Source organism: Lissotriton vulgaris, unplaced genomic scaffold (assembly GCF_964263255.1).
Source record: "Lissotriton vulgaris unplaced genomic scaffold, aLisVul1.2 SCAFFOLD_1167, whole genome shotgun sequence".
Lineage (NCBI taxonomy): Eukaryota > Metazoa > Chordata > Amphibia > Caudata > Salamandridae > Lissotriton > Lissotriton vulgaris.
Window position 1 is genome coordinate 198,901 of NW_028245825.1, and position 13,331 is coordinate 212,231.

General features: G+C 46.2%; 1 protein-coding gene across 1 annotated transcript in view; it reads right to left on the minus strand.

The window, feature by feature from the left end:
- LOC147666283 (protein PRRC2C-like) overlaps nt 1-13,331 on the minus strand; it is a 240,013-nt gene that overhangs the window by 144,338 nt on the left and 82,344 nt on the right. The window contains exon 4 of the mRNA XM_086949160.1: nt 8,636-8,778. Within this exon, the coding sequence (XP_086805286.1) occupies nt 8,636-8,778 (143 nt within the window). The remainder of the gene's footprint in view (nt 1-8,635; nt 8,779-13,331) is intronic.

Below are 13,331 nucleotides of genomic sequence, written 5' to 3' on the forward strand. Positions count from 1 at the left end.
GTCTTGAAAGACAAAAGTCTCAAGGGACACTTGTGTAAAGGTTCGAAAGGCGAACCTATCAGTAACTTAAGAACCAAATTTAAGTCCCATTGAGGAACAATAAAAGGTGTAGGAGGAAATTTATTGGTAAGGCCCTTAATAAATCGTAAAACAATAGGAGATTTAAACAAAGAGGGTTGGTCCGGCAAACAAAGGAACGCAGATAAGGCCGACAAATAACCTTTGATAGTTGCCACCGCAAAACCCTGATGGGCCAAGGAAAGTGCAAATTGAAGTATATTGGACAAACGAGCCCTTAAAGGGTCAATGGACTTATCCCCACACCAAGCAACAAATTTAGACCACCTATAAGAATAGATTTACTTGGTGGAGTCACGCCTGGCCGATAAGATGACATCCACCACATAGTGTGGGAGAGAAAAGGAATTCAGGTTGCCCCGTTCAATCTCCAGGCATGAAGGTGTAAGGTCTGGAGGTGGGGGTGTAGAACCTGCCCCTCCATCTGAGAGAGGAGATCTGCCCTGAGAGGGAGACGGAGCGGCGAGCACGAAGAGAGGTGGAGAAGATCTTCTTGGCCAATCCGGGGCGATCAATATAACTTGGGCCCAGTCTTGGCAAATCTTCCTCAGAACCAGAGGAATCAAGGATATGGGAGGAAACGCGTAAAGGATTCTTGATTCCCAACTCAACTGAAAAGCATCTCCCAGCGCTCCCTGCATCGGATACTGGAGACTGCAGAATAACGGGCAGTGAGCATTCTCGTGAGTTGCGAGCAGGTCCACCCGAGGAGTCCCACAGGTCCGAAAGACGTAATGAACTACCTCCGGATGGAGCCTCCACTCGTGGTCGGCAGAGAACTGCCGACAGACCGTACGTTCAGAACCCCGGCCAGATGATTTGCCATTAGACAAATCTGGTGGTCCTGAACCCAGGACCAGAGACGCAGAGCCTCTCTGCAGAGACACTGTGACCCTACTCCTCCCTGCTTATTGATATACCACATCGCGGTCGTGTTGTCCGTCAGGACTTGAACTGACTGACCGCGAAGGGAAGAGAGGAAGGCCTTGAGTGCTAAACGCATGGCCCGCAACTCTAGAAGGTTGATGTGAAGCAACCTTTCCTCTGGAGACCAAAGACCCTTGACCTCCAGATCCCCCAGATGAGCACCCCACCCTAGAGTGGATGCATCCGTTATCACTAAGGCCACCGATAGAGGCAGATGAAAGGGCTTTCCTTGTGACAGATTGCCTTCCATGCTCCACCAAGACAGATCCGCTGCAGTTTCTCTGGAGATCCTCACTGACTACCTGAGATCTCCGCTGTGTTGATACCACTGCCTGCGGAGGCACCACTGGAGTGCCCTCATGTGCCAGCGTGCATGGTTGACCAACAGAATGCAGGAAGCCAGACCGAGTAGACTAAGGACCTTCAGGACTGAAACAACCGCTCCATTGTGAAATAAAAGAATCAGTTCCTGTATGTCGCGAATCCTTTGAGGAGGAGGGAATGCACAACACAGTTGTGTCCAGTACCACACCTATGAACAGGTTGCGCTGGGAGGGCACCAGGTGAGATTTGGGTACATTTATCGAAAAACCCAACCTGTGCAACAACTGAGTTGTCTCTTGCAGATGATGGAGCACTATCTCTGGAGATTCTGCTTTGATCAGCCAATCGTCCAGATAAGGGAATACAGGATTCCCTGACCTTCTGAGATGTGCAGCCACCACAGCCATCACCTTGGTAAAGACTCGAGGCGCAGTAGTAAGTCCAAACGGAAGGACTGCAAACTGGTAGTGTTGCGACCCCACCGTAAAACAGACACGTCCTATGCAACTTCAGGATGGGGGATGTGGAAATAAGCATCCTGTAAGTCGATCGACACCATCCAGTCTTCTTCCATCAGTGCTTGAAGAACCTGCGCAAAAGTGAGCATCTTGAACTTCTCCTGTTTGAGATAGAGGTTCAAAATCCTGAGGTCCAGGATTGGACGAAGTCTGCCATCCTTCTTGGGGATCAGGAAATACCAGGAGTAGCACCCCTGACCCCTCTTCTGCTCCAGAACCACCTCTATCGCACCTTTCCTGAACAGTGCCAGGACGTCTTCCTGCAAGAGCAACAGGTGGTCCTCAGAGCCAAAACCTTGGCAAGGAGGGTAATTGGGAGGTAACTCCCGAAAGGGAAGAACATACCCATTCTCTACGAGATTGAGAACCCAAAGATCTGATGTAACCGATTCCCAATCCCGTAGAAAATAAGTAAGCTGACCCCCTACAGGACCCGCATGATCAGGAATGGCAGATCTAGGGCTGCTTTGCTGTTGTAGGTGGGGGGTGGGTAGGAGGAGGAAGTAGAGGAGGAGGAGGCTTGACGCCCACGAGTACAACCCCTTTGTCTACGTCTATAGGACTTGTACAAAGGATTTTGCTGCTGCTGCTGGTTCTGCTTATTGGAACGAAAAGTAGATCTTCCAAAACCCCTGTACTTCTTAGCGAAAGAGCCTCTTGTCTGTAAGCCCAAAGACCTTGCTGTCGCTCTGCTATCTTTAAACCTTTCCAAAACGGCATCCGCTTTCTTCCCGAAAAGGCCAGTGCCATCAAAATGTAATTCCATCAGAGTAGCCTGAACATCAGCTGAAAACTCTGAAGTCTTTAACCAAGCAGCTCTTCTAGTGGCGATTGAAGACCCCATGATCCTAGCCACTAAATCTGCAGTATTGCCACTCTGTATAACCTGACGAGCTACAGCCTGCGTGTCAGACACCACCTCATTAAAGTTCTTCCTATTCTCCTCAGGAAGCTTAGATGATAGCTGCTTAACTGTGTCCATCAAATCATGAGCATATCTGCCCAACAGACAAGTAGAATTCGTCGATTTCAGAGCCATACTAGCTGACGAAAACACTTAGCATTCTGATCCTGCTTTTTAGAGTCCTTATCTCAAGGAACCTGGGGAAAAGCACCGGCCGATCTTTTCGAGCAAGCAGCCTGAACAACCAAACTTTCCGGTAAAGGATGGGAGGACAAGAACTCAGGATGCCACTCTATAGTGTCTACCAACTAATCTTGACACCGCAGGAGCAGTAAGAGGCCTATTCCAGACTTCCAATATAGGTTCAGTAAGAGCCTCAGTAAATGGAAGAGTTGGCTCAACCACAGATGACGGAGAATGGAGTACCTCATTAAGGATGTTGGACTTGTACTCCACAGATGGTAAAGTTAGATTCAAAAGATCTGCAGCCTTCTTAATCACTACATGGTAGGGAACCACAACCCTAGAAGGAGCATCAGATACCGTAGGTAACCCCCATTCCGGTGAAAGCTCCAGACGACTTGCATCATGCAGATCTTCAAAGAAGTCATCTTGATCCTGAAGTTCACCTTCCCCTACCTCAGGCTCCTCAATCCTTTTCCTCCATAAGGCGCTGAGCTCTAGGCCTCGACCATTCATACCGAACCGATGTCGCCGGATTCGGTAACGACTCAGACAGAGTCTGGGCCGGCGTCGAATGAGGAGCTGGAACAGCCGGAGTATGGGAAGCTGGAACCAGCGTCTAACCTTGATTTAGATCATGACTTTGCTCCGGAGCCGGCAAAGCCGTGAGCGGAGTCTGCGACCTCGGTGGCGCCGAGCTATGCCAAGGTGGAATCGGCGTCGGCATAAATGGTAGAAAAGGCACCGAAGCATAAGCTTGAGGCACAACCACGTTAAATGACAATGGACCCATGGGACCAGCCGGTGCACTAGAGTGGTACATTGCTCTCGCATAAACGCTATACATGGCGTTAAGAAAATGCTAAGGGTCCTGACCTGGAATCTGTGTATGAACCCACTGGCTGCTCCTGAGGAGGCTGTACCGGATTCAACGACTCCTGCTCCTCATGCTCCTCGGGTTGATGCACCGGAGTCGCCGAACCCTGAGTAACTTCAACTTCCTCTTCATCATGTACCGAAGACTGGTACGGATCCAGAGACTGATTCGATCCGTGATTCGGAGTTGGCTCTCGAGACTGCAAAGGCTTCACCCTCAGGCTTACGAGCTGGAGAGGGAGACAACGTATCCTTATGATGTCTTCGAGAAGACTACTTCTTCGAGTCAGACTACCTGCCGGAATGGTGTCTCGAACTGTGCTTCTTCCTTTTATGTTTCTTCTTCGATAAACCCGAAGCATGACCCGAAGCAGACTCCGATCAGGACCTCGACCTTGCCTTTGACCTCAAACGTCTTGATCTTTACCTCGAAGTTTTCTTGGCATCCTTACCCTTTATCTTGGCAAGAAGGAGTTTCGTCTCACGTTCTCGAAGAGCCTTCGGATTCATCTTTGAACAGGAACGACAGCCCTTGACGTCGTAATCAGAGCACAGACACCATAAGCAGTCACCATGAGGATTGGTAATAGACATCATCCTGGCACAAGAACTGCACTGCTTAAAGCCTGTCTTCTTCGATGACATCGACGGAAGACAGCAACTCCAACAGATATAAAGAAAGACACAATAGCAACATAGTTACTATCTGTAACACAGAAGATCCCAAGAAACCGTTAGCGTCGACGCGGAAAAAAGGGATCTGATGTCATCACGCTGACCTAGGCCTAATAAGAAGTCTGTGACATCAGACGGAGTTGCACGCGATGCCGTGCTCCAATGCCGTCGTCCATGCCGGCGTGCTACAAAAGAATTTTCCAAACGTTGCTGACGCAGGGGGATATTCACAAGGTGAGGAATCCACTGGCAGATGTATCCATCAGAAGAGTCCATATGACGGGACCGTGACCTATCCCTCCGATGACGGGACGGTGTCAAAGACAGACGGTCACTCCGTGATCGATGTCTCCCTCTGTACCGTGATCTAGACCTCCTAGACCTCGGGCGATCCACTGGCAGTACAGGAGGCGGGAGCTGCGGAGGCAGAACCGGAGTCCTAGGCTGTGAAGGCCTCGTAGGCGGTAACGGAAGGTGCGGCAGAGATGGAGGAGGCAGTTGTGGAAGCGGAGGAGACGGAGGTGGAGAAGTCGGAGGAGGCAAAGGAGGTAGCGGAGGAGGCTTCCTCAGAGGCAATGGCAGAGCCACTGGAGAAGGAGTAGGTGTCCTGGGCCTAGAAGGCCAATAAGTCCGAGAATACTCTGATTCCGAAGACCTAACCCCTCTCCTTCTGTGCAGGTCTTGAATAGGGTGCCCTGGAGGCAGACCTCTTTGCAGCCGAGTGTCGGTACCGCCACGACCGGGGACTCGTCGATGCAGAAGACAGGCTGACTACTGAGGCAGAGAACACAGTCCTGGCCCTTCAACGCCTCTTAGACGTTTCCTTCCTCGACGTCGATCTCTTCGCCTTTCTGCTTCTCGAGGTCGATCTTTTAGACATCTAGGAACTCCTGGACATCGACTTGTCTTTCCTGGATGTCGAGTCGACCTAAACGGCGGTGTCGCCTCGACGGCGAGCGCCGGTGCCTCCTGGACTCATCTAGACATCGATGAGATGTTGACACAGGTGAAGTCCTCGACGTCTACCTCGTCTGAGGTCTCAAAGTCCTTCCTCTCGAAGCCATCGACGACGACCGGGACTGGTGCCTTTTCTCTGCCTTTTCTCGACTGGGAAGCACACCAGAGGCCGAAGCACGGGCAGAGGTCGATGACTGAGTCCCTCCATGCCCAGACCCACCTGGTTCTTAATGTCTGCTCTGATCCAGGCCTTGGAGACTAATCTTCTCCCCGTCACGCAGGGTCCTCCTGGAGAAGGATTGACAAATCTCACAGGCTTCAGGGACATGGGAGGGAGACAGAGTATGCATACTCTGTGGGGGTCAGATTTAGCATTCTTCCTGGCACACTCAAGGCACTTGTCGAATAAAGCTGGCATATTCGACAGAAACAGTGGAGAAAACTGGCAAAAACACACAGCAAGAGGAAGACCCCAAACGACTTGAAAAGTGCCAAATATTGAAGAAATACCCAAAAAGGGAGAGCTCAATGCTCCAGGGTCCTGCTAGCAGGAGCCGGAAAAAAGAACTGAAAGTAAAAGGACTTTGGCTTTGCATCCTGGGATACAGAGGGTCTCTGGAGAGTTCCTTAAAGGCACGGTATCCCTTTTCCAGACACATAATGGCAGAGTAGGTGGGCTTGTCTGTCCAACTCTTCATCGCTATCATTTCATGGATTTTGGTGAAGGAGAGTTTTCTCTTTGAAGGGAACTTGGTAAAATGTGTAAAACCTGACATTGTTGGCTATCCTTTTCACAGTTTAGATGAAGTGGTGGCCTTTGTAGCCTTGGAAGTGTTCGGCTGCATTATTTGTCTTGATTTTCTCTTAAGTGTCTATGCAGGACTGCAAAGACGACATTTTAAGAGATTATTTTTGATTGCTCCGGGGTCCACGCACATGGGCGGGACTATTCACTAGATTAGGACTATACACAGATCCCCTACTACAGAACTGTCTTACTGGGAGCCAGTAAAGCTGCTTGAGCACAGCCTCCACTGACGCACGCCTTGGGAAGATTCAGTATGAGCCGGGCCGCAGCATTCTGCAGGGTATATCCTGTTCTGTGTTCCTCCAAGAAACAAGACATTACAGTAGTCAAGCCATAACACCATCAAGCCCATAGCACTAAATCTGAAGCACTTTCCTGACGAAAGACAGCTTTTCATCCACCTAAATGCAGAGATTCTTTACTTTGGGTTCGGAGTAAGGTACTAGACCCAGTTCCTTTAGCCACCATTCAGTTGACCAGATATTTGAATGGTTGCACAAGGAAAGAATCTATCCTTCCAGCATTGAGGTGTAATATACATTTATGCACATCAAAATAATCACGGTAAAACAACTAAGGCCAGAAGAGCACCTCTGGATTACATGCAATTTTGCATGCTAGCATTTCAGCTACATTTAATGCCCCAATTACACCTGTTGCTCATATTTGTGTTCAAATATTTGATGTGGTCTTCAGTGTCCTCCCTTTTCAGATCATCACAGCAAATAAGGATTGGGGAGTTCCTAAATGATGAGCAGACACAGACTTCAATTACTTAATGATCTGGTGGTGGCCCCTTATTGGATGTCAAGTTCAATGTAAGAAATAACTAAATATTATATGTATGATTCCAGAGGAGCAGTTTGAAGATTTAACACTGCCCTTGGAGCGACTGCTTTTGCAGTCACTGGCATTTAATCCGCTAGTAAAGTTGCAAATAGAGATTAATAGCACCACTTGTGTCATGAGGGATTTAATGGTTGAAGTAGCAAGATTTTTCTGTCTCAAGTTGGAACCCCAATAACAGCAGAAAAAGTCAACATAATTTTTGCTCGAGTAGAAAGCATATGCACACTTTTTTCATCGGGCATGAGTTCAGGAAGGGAATCAAAGGCAGCATTGATGTCTCAGCTCAAGCTCAATCACCATTTTTGATATTTATCTGGAATACCTAATCTTTTCTACCAAACTTTTTGCCACATTTCAGTGGCAAAAAGCACTTCATATGTTTCAATTAAAAAGCAAAGCGATCTCTTTTGGAATTTTGAACCGGATGCCTCTAGGATTTTTTTTCCTTAATGTCTTTGGCCTTAACGGCCTATTTGTTTTGGGCACAGAAAACAAGAGTAGCTTCAGTAAACTAAGTTAAAACCTGCCTCAGTTTGTTCACGACATGGTTCCATTTCTGGATACCCTCCAAATATAAAATCTATTGTGCCTATGCTACCTCGGTCTGCTCCTATCTTGAAGTTATGTCATTAGTGCAAAAGCATACCTAAGGCTACCTCTGCTTCCTAAGGTAGGACTCTCAAATTGGATAGATGCCACACCATAAAATGACCAGCCTGTTTCAGTCACTTGTGACTCGCAGTAATTCACAGCTGAAACCCTCCAATAAAGCCAGTTGCTGATGTGTTTTCTGCAACAGAAGTAAAAGCTTCAAGGACACAAAGTGTGATTGAACTCTGACAAAGCAGTACAGAACTTATCACCCGTGTGCTTAACTGTTGACAGTTCGGCCTCATAGCAATGCAGTCGATGCAGTCTCTTTTCAATCTACATATACAGCAGTTTTATTTTGAAGGAGGCAATCTCCTGACAAGTATTTTTCACTTTCATTGAAGCTCCTAAGAGGTGTTAAACCTGGATGGGCGGTGCAGACTATGGATGATGTTGAATAATTCAAATGGTACAATATGCCCTAAAATAAATTTTGTTTGGTAGCCATTTTTCTTCTGGGGTACCCCAATTCAATTGGTTACTTTTTTTTGTAACTTGAATGAATCTGCAACTGCAATATTAACAAATCTTACAGCTGCGGAGCATAAGCTATGAAAAAGGATTGAAACTGACCACTTGTGACAGGGAGTGCAAAATTGATTTGTGGAGTGACACATGGGCAAGATCCTGCCATCCAAGGTGAATTTTTCTTTGTTGTAGTTTTGAAGTGTAGGAACATCCTAAAGAAAGTATCACTCTTACGTGATGAAATCAAATAATTTGTTTTTTGTTTTTTAGAATTTAAGATTAACACCGGTTTTCAGTACTCGAGAGCAACACCGGTTTTCAGTACTCGAGAGCAAGTGTTCTACAAATTTCCATACTGTTTGCGCCAAAGTTCACGCTATGTGCAAACAAAAGATTCTGCAGCTAAGTAACTCTTACCATCTCCTTTCCCACCTGGCTTGGTACTGGCCCACGATTTAGGAACAGCAGGTACCTCTGGTGGAACGGGGAGGAGGGGTTTTGGTGGCGGTGGTGGTGATGGTGGAGGTGGCGGTGGAGGTGAAGGTGGTGCCTCTGTCAGTCTAGAAGAAAAGGGGAAAAGCAAATCATGAACCAGATTCTGTATATACCCAATGTAAACTGGAGTTCGATTGTTCTGCTTTTATTCAGTGAATGTCATCAATCACAAATGTATACAGACTGCATTCGAAAAACAGAGCAGCCTGAACACAGGAGCATTCACAGGTTGCCATTACTTTAGAATACAATGACAAATAAGGAAGACAGAAAACACTACTGTACAAGCTGCAAAAACAAGACTGACTACACCAGGTTTTTTTATGGAAAGTTTGCTATATAATTTATCACTTTAGTAGATACATGAAGACTATTTCTAAACTGTCTTCCCATGTAGTTGTACAAGACCACTAATCCAAGGGGATAAAAAGGGTAAATTGCAACTTTCAACTACTGTTTTACAAATATTCATTCAGAAAGTCATAAGGCTGTGGCTTAGTTAAATACAGCAGTGCTAAAGCAGGCATGGAAAGGTGTTGCAGACTTTGTTGGAGGGGCGAGAGTACATTCAGAGATATGTACTTCTCCTGAAGTAACACAAATTGCCTAGATTATCCTCAAATCAAAAGCATGTCCTGCTTTGGAATTTTCTGCACACCTGCCATACGAATACCAAGTTGTTAGATGGAGCTGAAATTCAAAGAGACCCTTATTAACAATCAATCCGCTCTGCAATTATCAGAATTGTCCAATGTCCCTTTGCACAGATCTTGCCCATATCAGTTTTCAATAGCAGTATACAGTGCTGAGGATGAATCCCTGATTACAACCACACGTCTACCAAGATACTGCTGAAAATGGCCCTTTCTGCAGGGTCACCTCCAACTGTTTACCTTCCTCCTGTCCATTTTGCTGAATTCGTTTTTTTGGGCTTTGGGAGTCTGGGCACTTTACCACTGCTAACCAGTGCTAAAGTGCATGTGCTCTCTGCTTAAAACATGGTAACATTGGCCTAACCGTAAATGACATGTAATTTACCTATAATTCCCTAGAAAATACAACTATATGTGCCAAGGGCTTGTAAATTAAATGCTACTAGTGTGCCTGCCTCACTGACTGTGCGACCCACTTAAGTAGCCCATTAAACAGGTAGTCGGCCTGCCGCTGCAGAGCCTGTGTGTGCAGTTATACGATCTTGTGAAATTGGCATTTAAAACCCCTTGCCAAGCCTTAAACTCCCCTTTAATTACATACAAGTCACACCGAAGGTAGGCCCTAGGTGTAGCCCATAGGGCAGGGTAATGTGTGGGTAAAAAGGCATGATATATACTTTTTAGCTTTACATGTCCAAATTCATTTTTCACTACTTTGAGGCCTACCCCTTAATAGGGTAACATTGGTGATTTCTTATTACATCTAATTAGAATAATTCATGATAAGAAAATGTCAGGATTGGTACATATGGTTTTGTAATTAATGCTTTTTACTGCTAAATTTGGATTTATAATTACAACTATAAAAATGCTACTTTTAGAAAGGTAGCTTTTTTCTGCCCTTAACCCCTTCGAAGCTAATGACGAGCTGGGCTCGTCATGGCGCTTACCTGCCGTGCGCGGATGACAAGGCCAGCTCGTCATGAATAATGGCATCCTGCATATCTCAGCACAGGACGGGAAAACGCCTAGCAGCCATGTGGTTAAGCTCTGTGTTCCTGCTGTCGGTCTCCTGGGATATGTGACAGATGGGCCTTGTGCATTCCGTGTTGACAGCCACACTAGGGAGCTTAAGTGTGAATGATGGGCCATCAGCATCCTGATGGCTATCCTTGGCAGGATGGGAGGGTGAAACAGGGCACAATCTCACACTTCCACCTGAATGGGCTGTGTCCTGTCACCACACAAAGAACTTCTTAATCCCCTGTAGTGACTCTGGAGCCAGGAAAGGAAGGACCTCTGTGTACTTCAAAGCCCCTCACTGAAGTCTCTCCCACTTCAAAGGCACCACTGTGTATAAGAACTAGACTTCTGACCCTACCAACTCATCACACTTCTGGACCTGTGGATACTCTGCCAAGAGGAAGGACTGCTGTGCTGCTGAAGGACTGCTGTGCTGCTGAAGGACTGCCACTCTGCTGGACTGCAACAATACCATTTATAGAGACTTTTTGTAATTGGAGTCTGAAAAAAATGTTCCAGGACTATAAAAACACACAAAGATTTTTATTTTAGAATTAGTAATGAAGTCTCGATCGCAAAGCATACCTTGGTACTATTATCTGGTAGAATGCGTAACAGGCTTCACATGAAAAGGAGTCATTTGCGCATCAATCCCAGAAGCAAGCTCTCAAACTCAGAAGAGAAAGGAAGCGAGACAGATCGGGAAGTATGCCTAATGGTGCACTCTGGCAGGATAATACTTGTGTGCCATTATTGTTCCAACCTTAAAAAGCTGGAAGGATTGCAAATGCAGAAGGCCATAAGAGCTTAGGCCCTTGCTCACATACAACAATCGTGACTGCTGTGGATAAACCAAAGGTAGCAAAAAATACCAATTTAGAGTTCACAGAGTTACATTCTCAGCACTGCTATGTTTAGGTTAGAAGTTTGGATTATTCCCAGACATCAAGCTGGGAGCTCTCTGTAGGAAATGATAACAGACCTGTATTCCAAGGTAGCAACCGACAAAACAGAAAAACAGTCCAACTATAAGCAGCCCATCCACTTCTATTAATGACCGCTAATCAGGTGGAGGGAGCCCAGAGGTCCAATCCTCCTCAACAGCACCAACTGTTACATTTTAGTAGTTTGTCTCATGAAGTTATGGGAAACCTGAAACAGGAAGGAGAATGTGTGCGCGTGAAGGATTAGTTACTTACCTGTAATCCTAGTTCTTATCTAGGGGTATATTTAAAGTAATAATCTATGAATAATCCCATCCCATGTGCGGGATCCCAGAGCATTTAGAAAAAACATATATATACACCTATATATGCATATGTGAAAACATACATGCAGCCGAAAATATTTCCAAAATGGTAAAGATGTTGAAATGACATAGGTTTGCATAGTAGCACCTATACTCTCCCATCCCCTAAGGAAGAAAGAGAGCAGTAAACATTTGCCATACAACAATGCTTTATTGCCATAGAAAAACATAATTGCAGGCATTTGCCAGTAGGCTGCAGCACTGACACCTTGCCTTTAAGGCATTAGAGTAGGGGTACCATACCTCTAAGACCTGTAGGCGACCCCCTGCTCCCATGATGCACCACAGATGGCAGTTAGGTCAGTTCTTTTTGGAGGTGCATAAACATCTGAGTAAATCTGTAAGTAACATACCATAACTTTGCAGTAATGCTCGTCCGGGGAGGTGGGTGGGTGGGTCACTTATGACTTTGATGAGTATACCCCTGGATGAGAACTAGGATTACAGGTAAGTAACTAATCCTTCTCATATAGTGGATACTTATCCAGAGTCATAATCTATGAATAGATTAGCAAAACCATACGCAAAGTCTTGCGGGCGAGCAATCAAGTACACAGCAAAAACATGAATCAACATCACATTTATAATGCAGTTATGCAAACAAATTCCTTAAAGAGGCCTGTCCCACTTGGGCATCGGCCTGTGCATCTGAATCTAGGCAATAATGGCGGGTAAAGGTATGTGCTGAACCCCATGTAGCCGCCTTACAAATCTCAGATACTGGAATGTTGCAAAGGAGAGGTGTAGTAGAAGCTTTCCCTCGAGTGTGCATGAGGTTTGCCCTGCAAAGCTTTGTCAGCTAATTGGCAAGACAGAGCTATACAGGAGACGATCGATCTTGAAATAGATCTTTCTGAAGCAGACAGACCGGTATTAGTTGACCCATAATTAACAAAGAGCCGATCAGACTTCTTAAGTGGAAGAGTTTTAGCCAGGTAAAATTTCAAAACCCTCCGGAGATCTAGAGAGAGTAAAGACATCGCCGGGGGAGTGGTTGGTTGAGGAAAGAAAGTAGGCAGAGTGATAGTCTGATTGATATAGAAATCAGAGACCACCTTGGGCAGGAAGTCTGGATGGCTTCTCAGCACCACTCTATTGGCATGAAACACTGTGTAAGGTTCCTTGCAACACAGGCCTGGATCTCGCTCGCCATGCGGGCGGAGGTGATGGCTACCAAAACAGGAGCTTTTCAGGTCAAGTGTTGCAAAGATGCCTTATGGATAGGCTCGAAGGGAGCACCCATCAATTTGGTAAGTACGATGTTAAGCTCCCAGGGAGGAGAGGGGGATATTACTGGTGGAAACACTTTAAGCCCCTCTAAGAAATCTTTGACCACAGGCACGAGGAAGAATGAGGTCTGAGAAGGAGACTTCCTATAGGCTGTTCTTGCCGCTAAGTGAAACCTGATGGAGGGGTACTTCAGGCCTGACCTTGCCAAATGCAATAAGTATGGGAGAATCACCTGCTCCTGACCTTGGGTCAAGAGAATTATCCATACACCAAATGTAAAATCTCTTCCACTTGAAAGCATAAGACTTTCTAGCGGAGGGCCATTTTGCCTCTAAGAATGTTCATGCAGTCAGCTGAAAGGTCTAGGTGGCCATATTGGATGACCTCAGGAGCCATTCAGTCA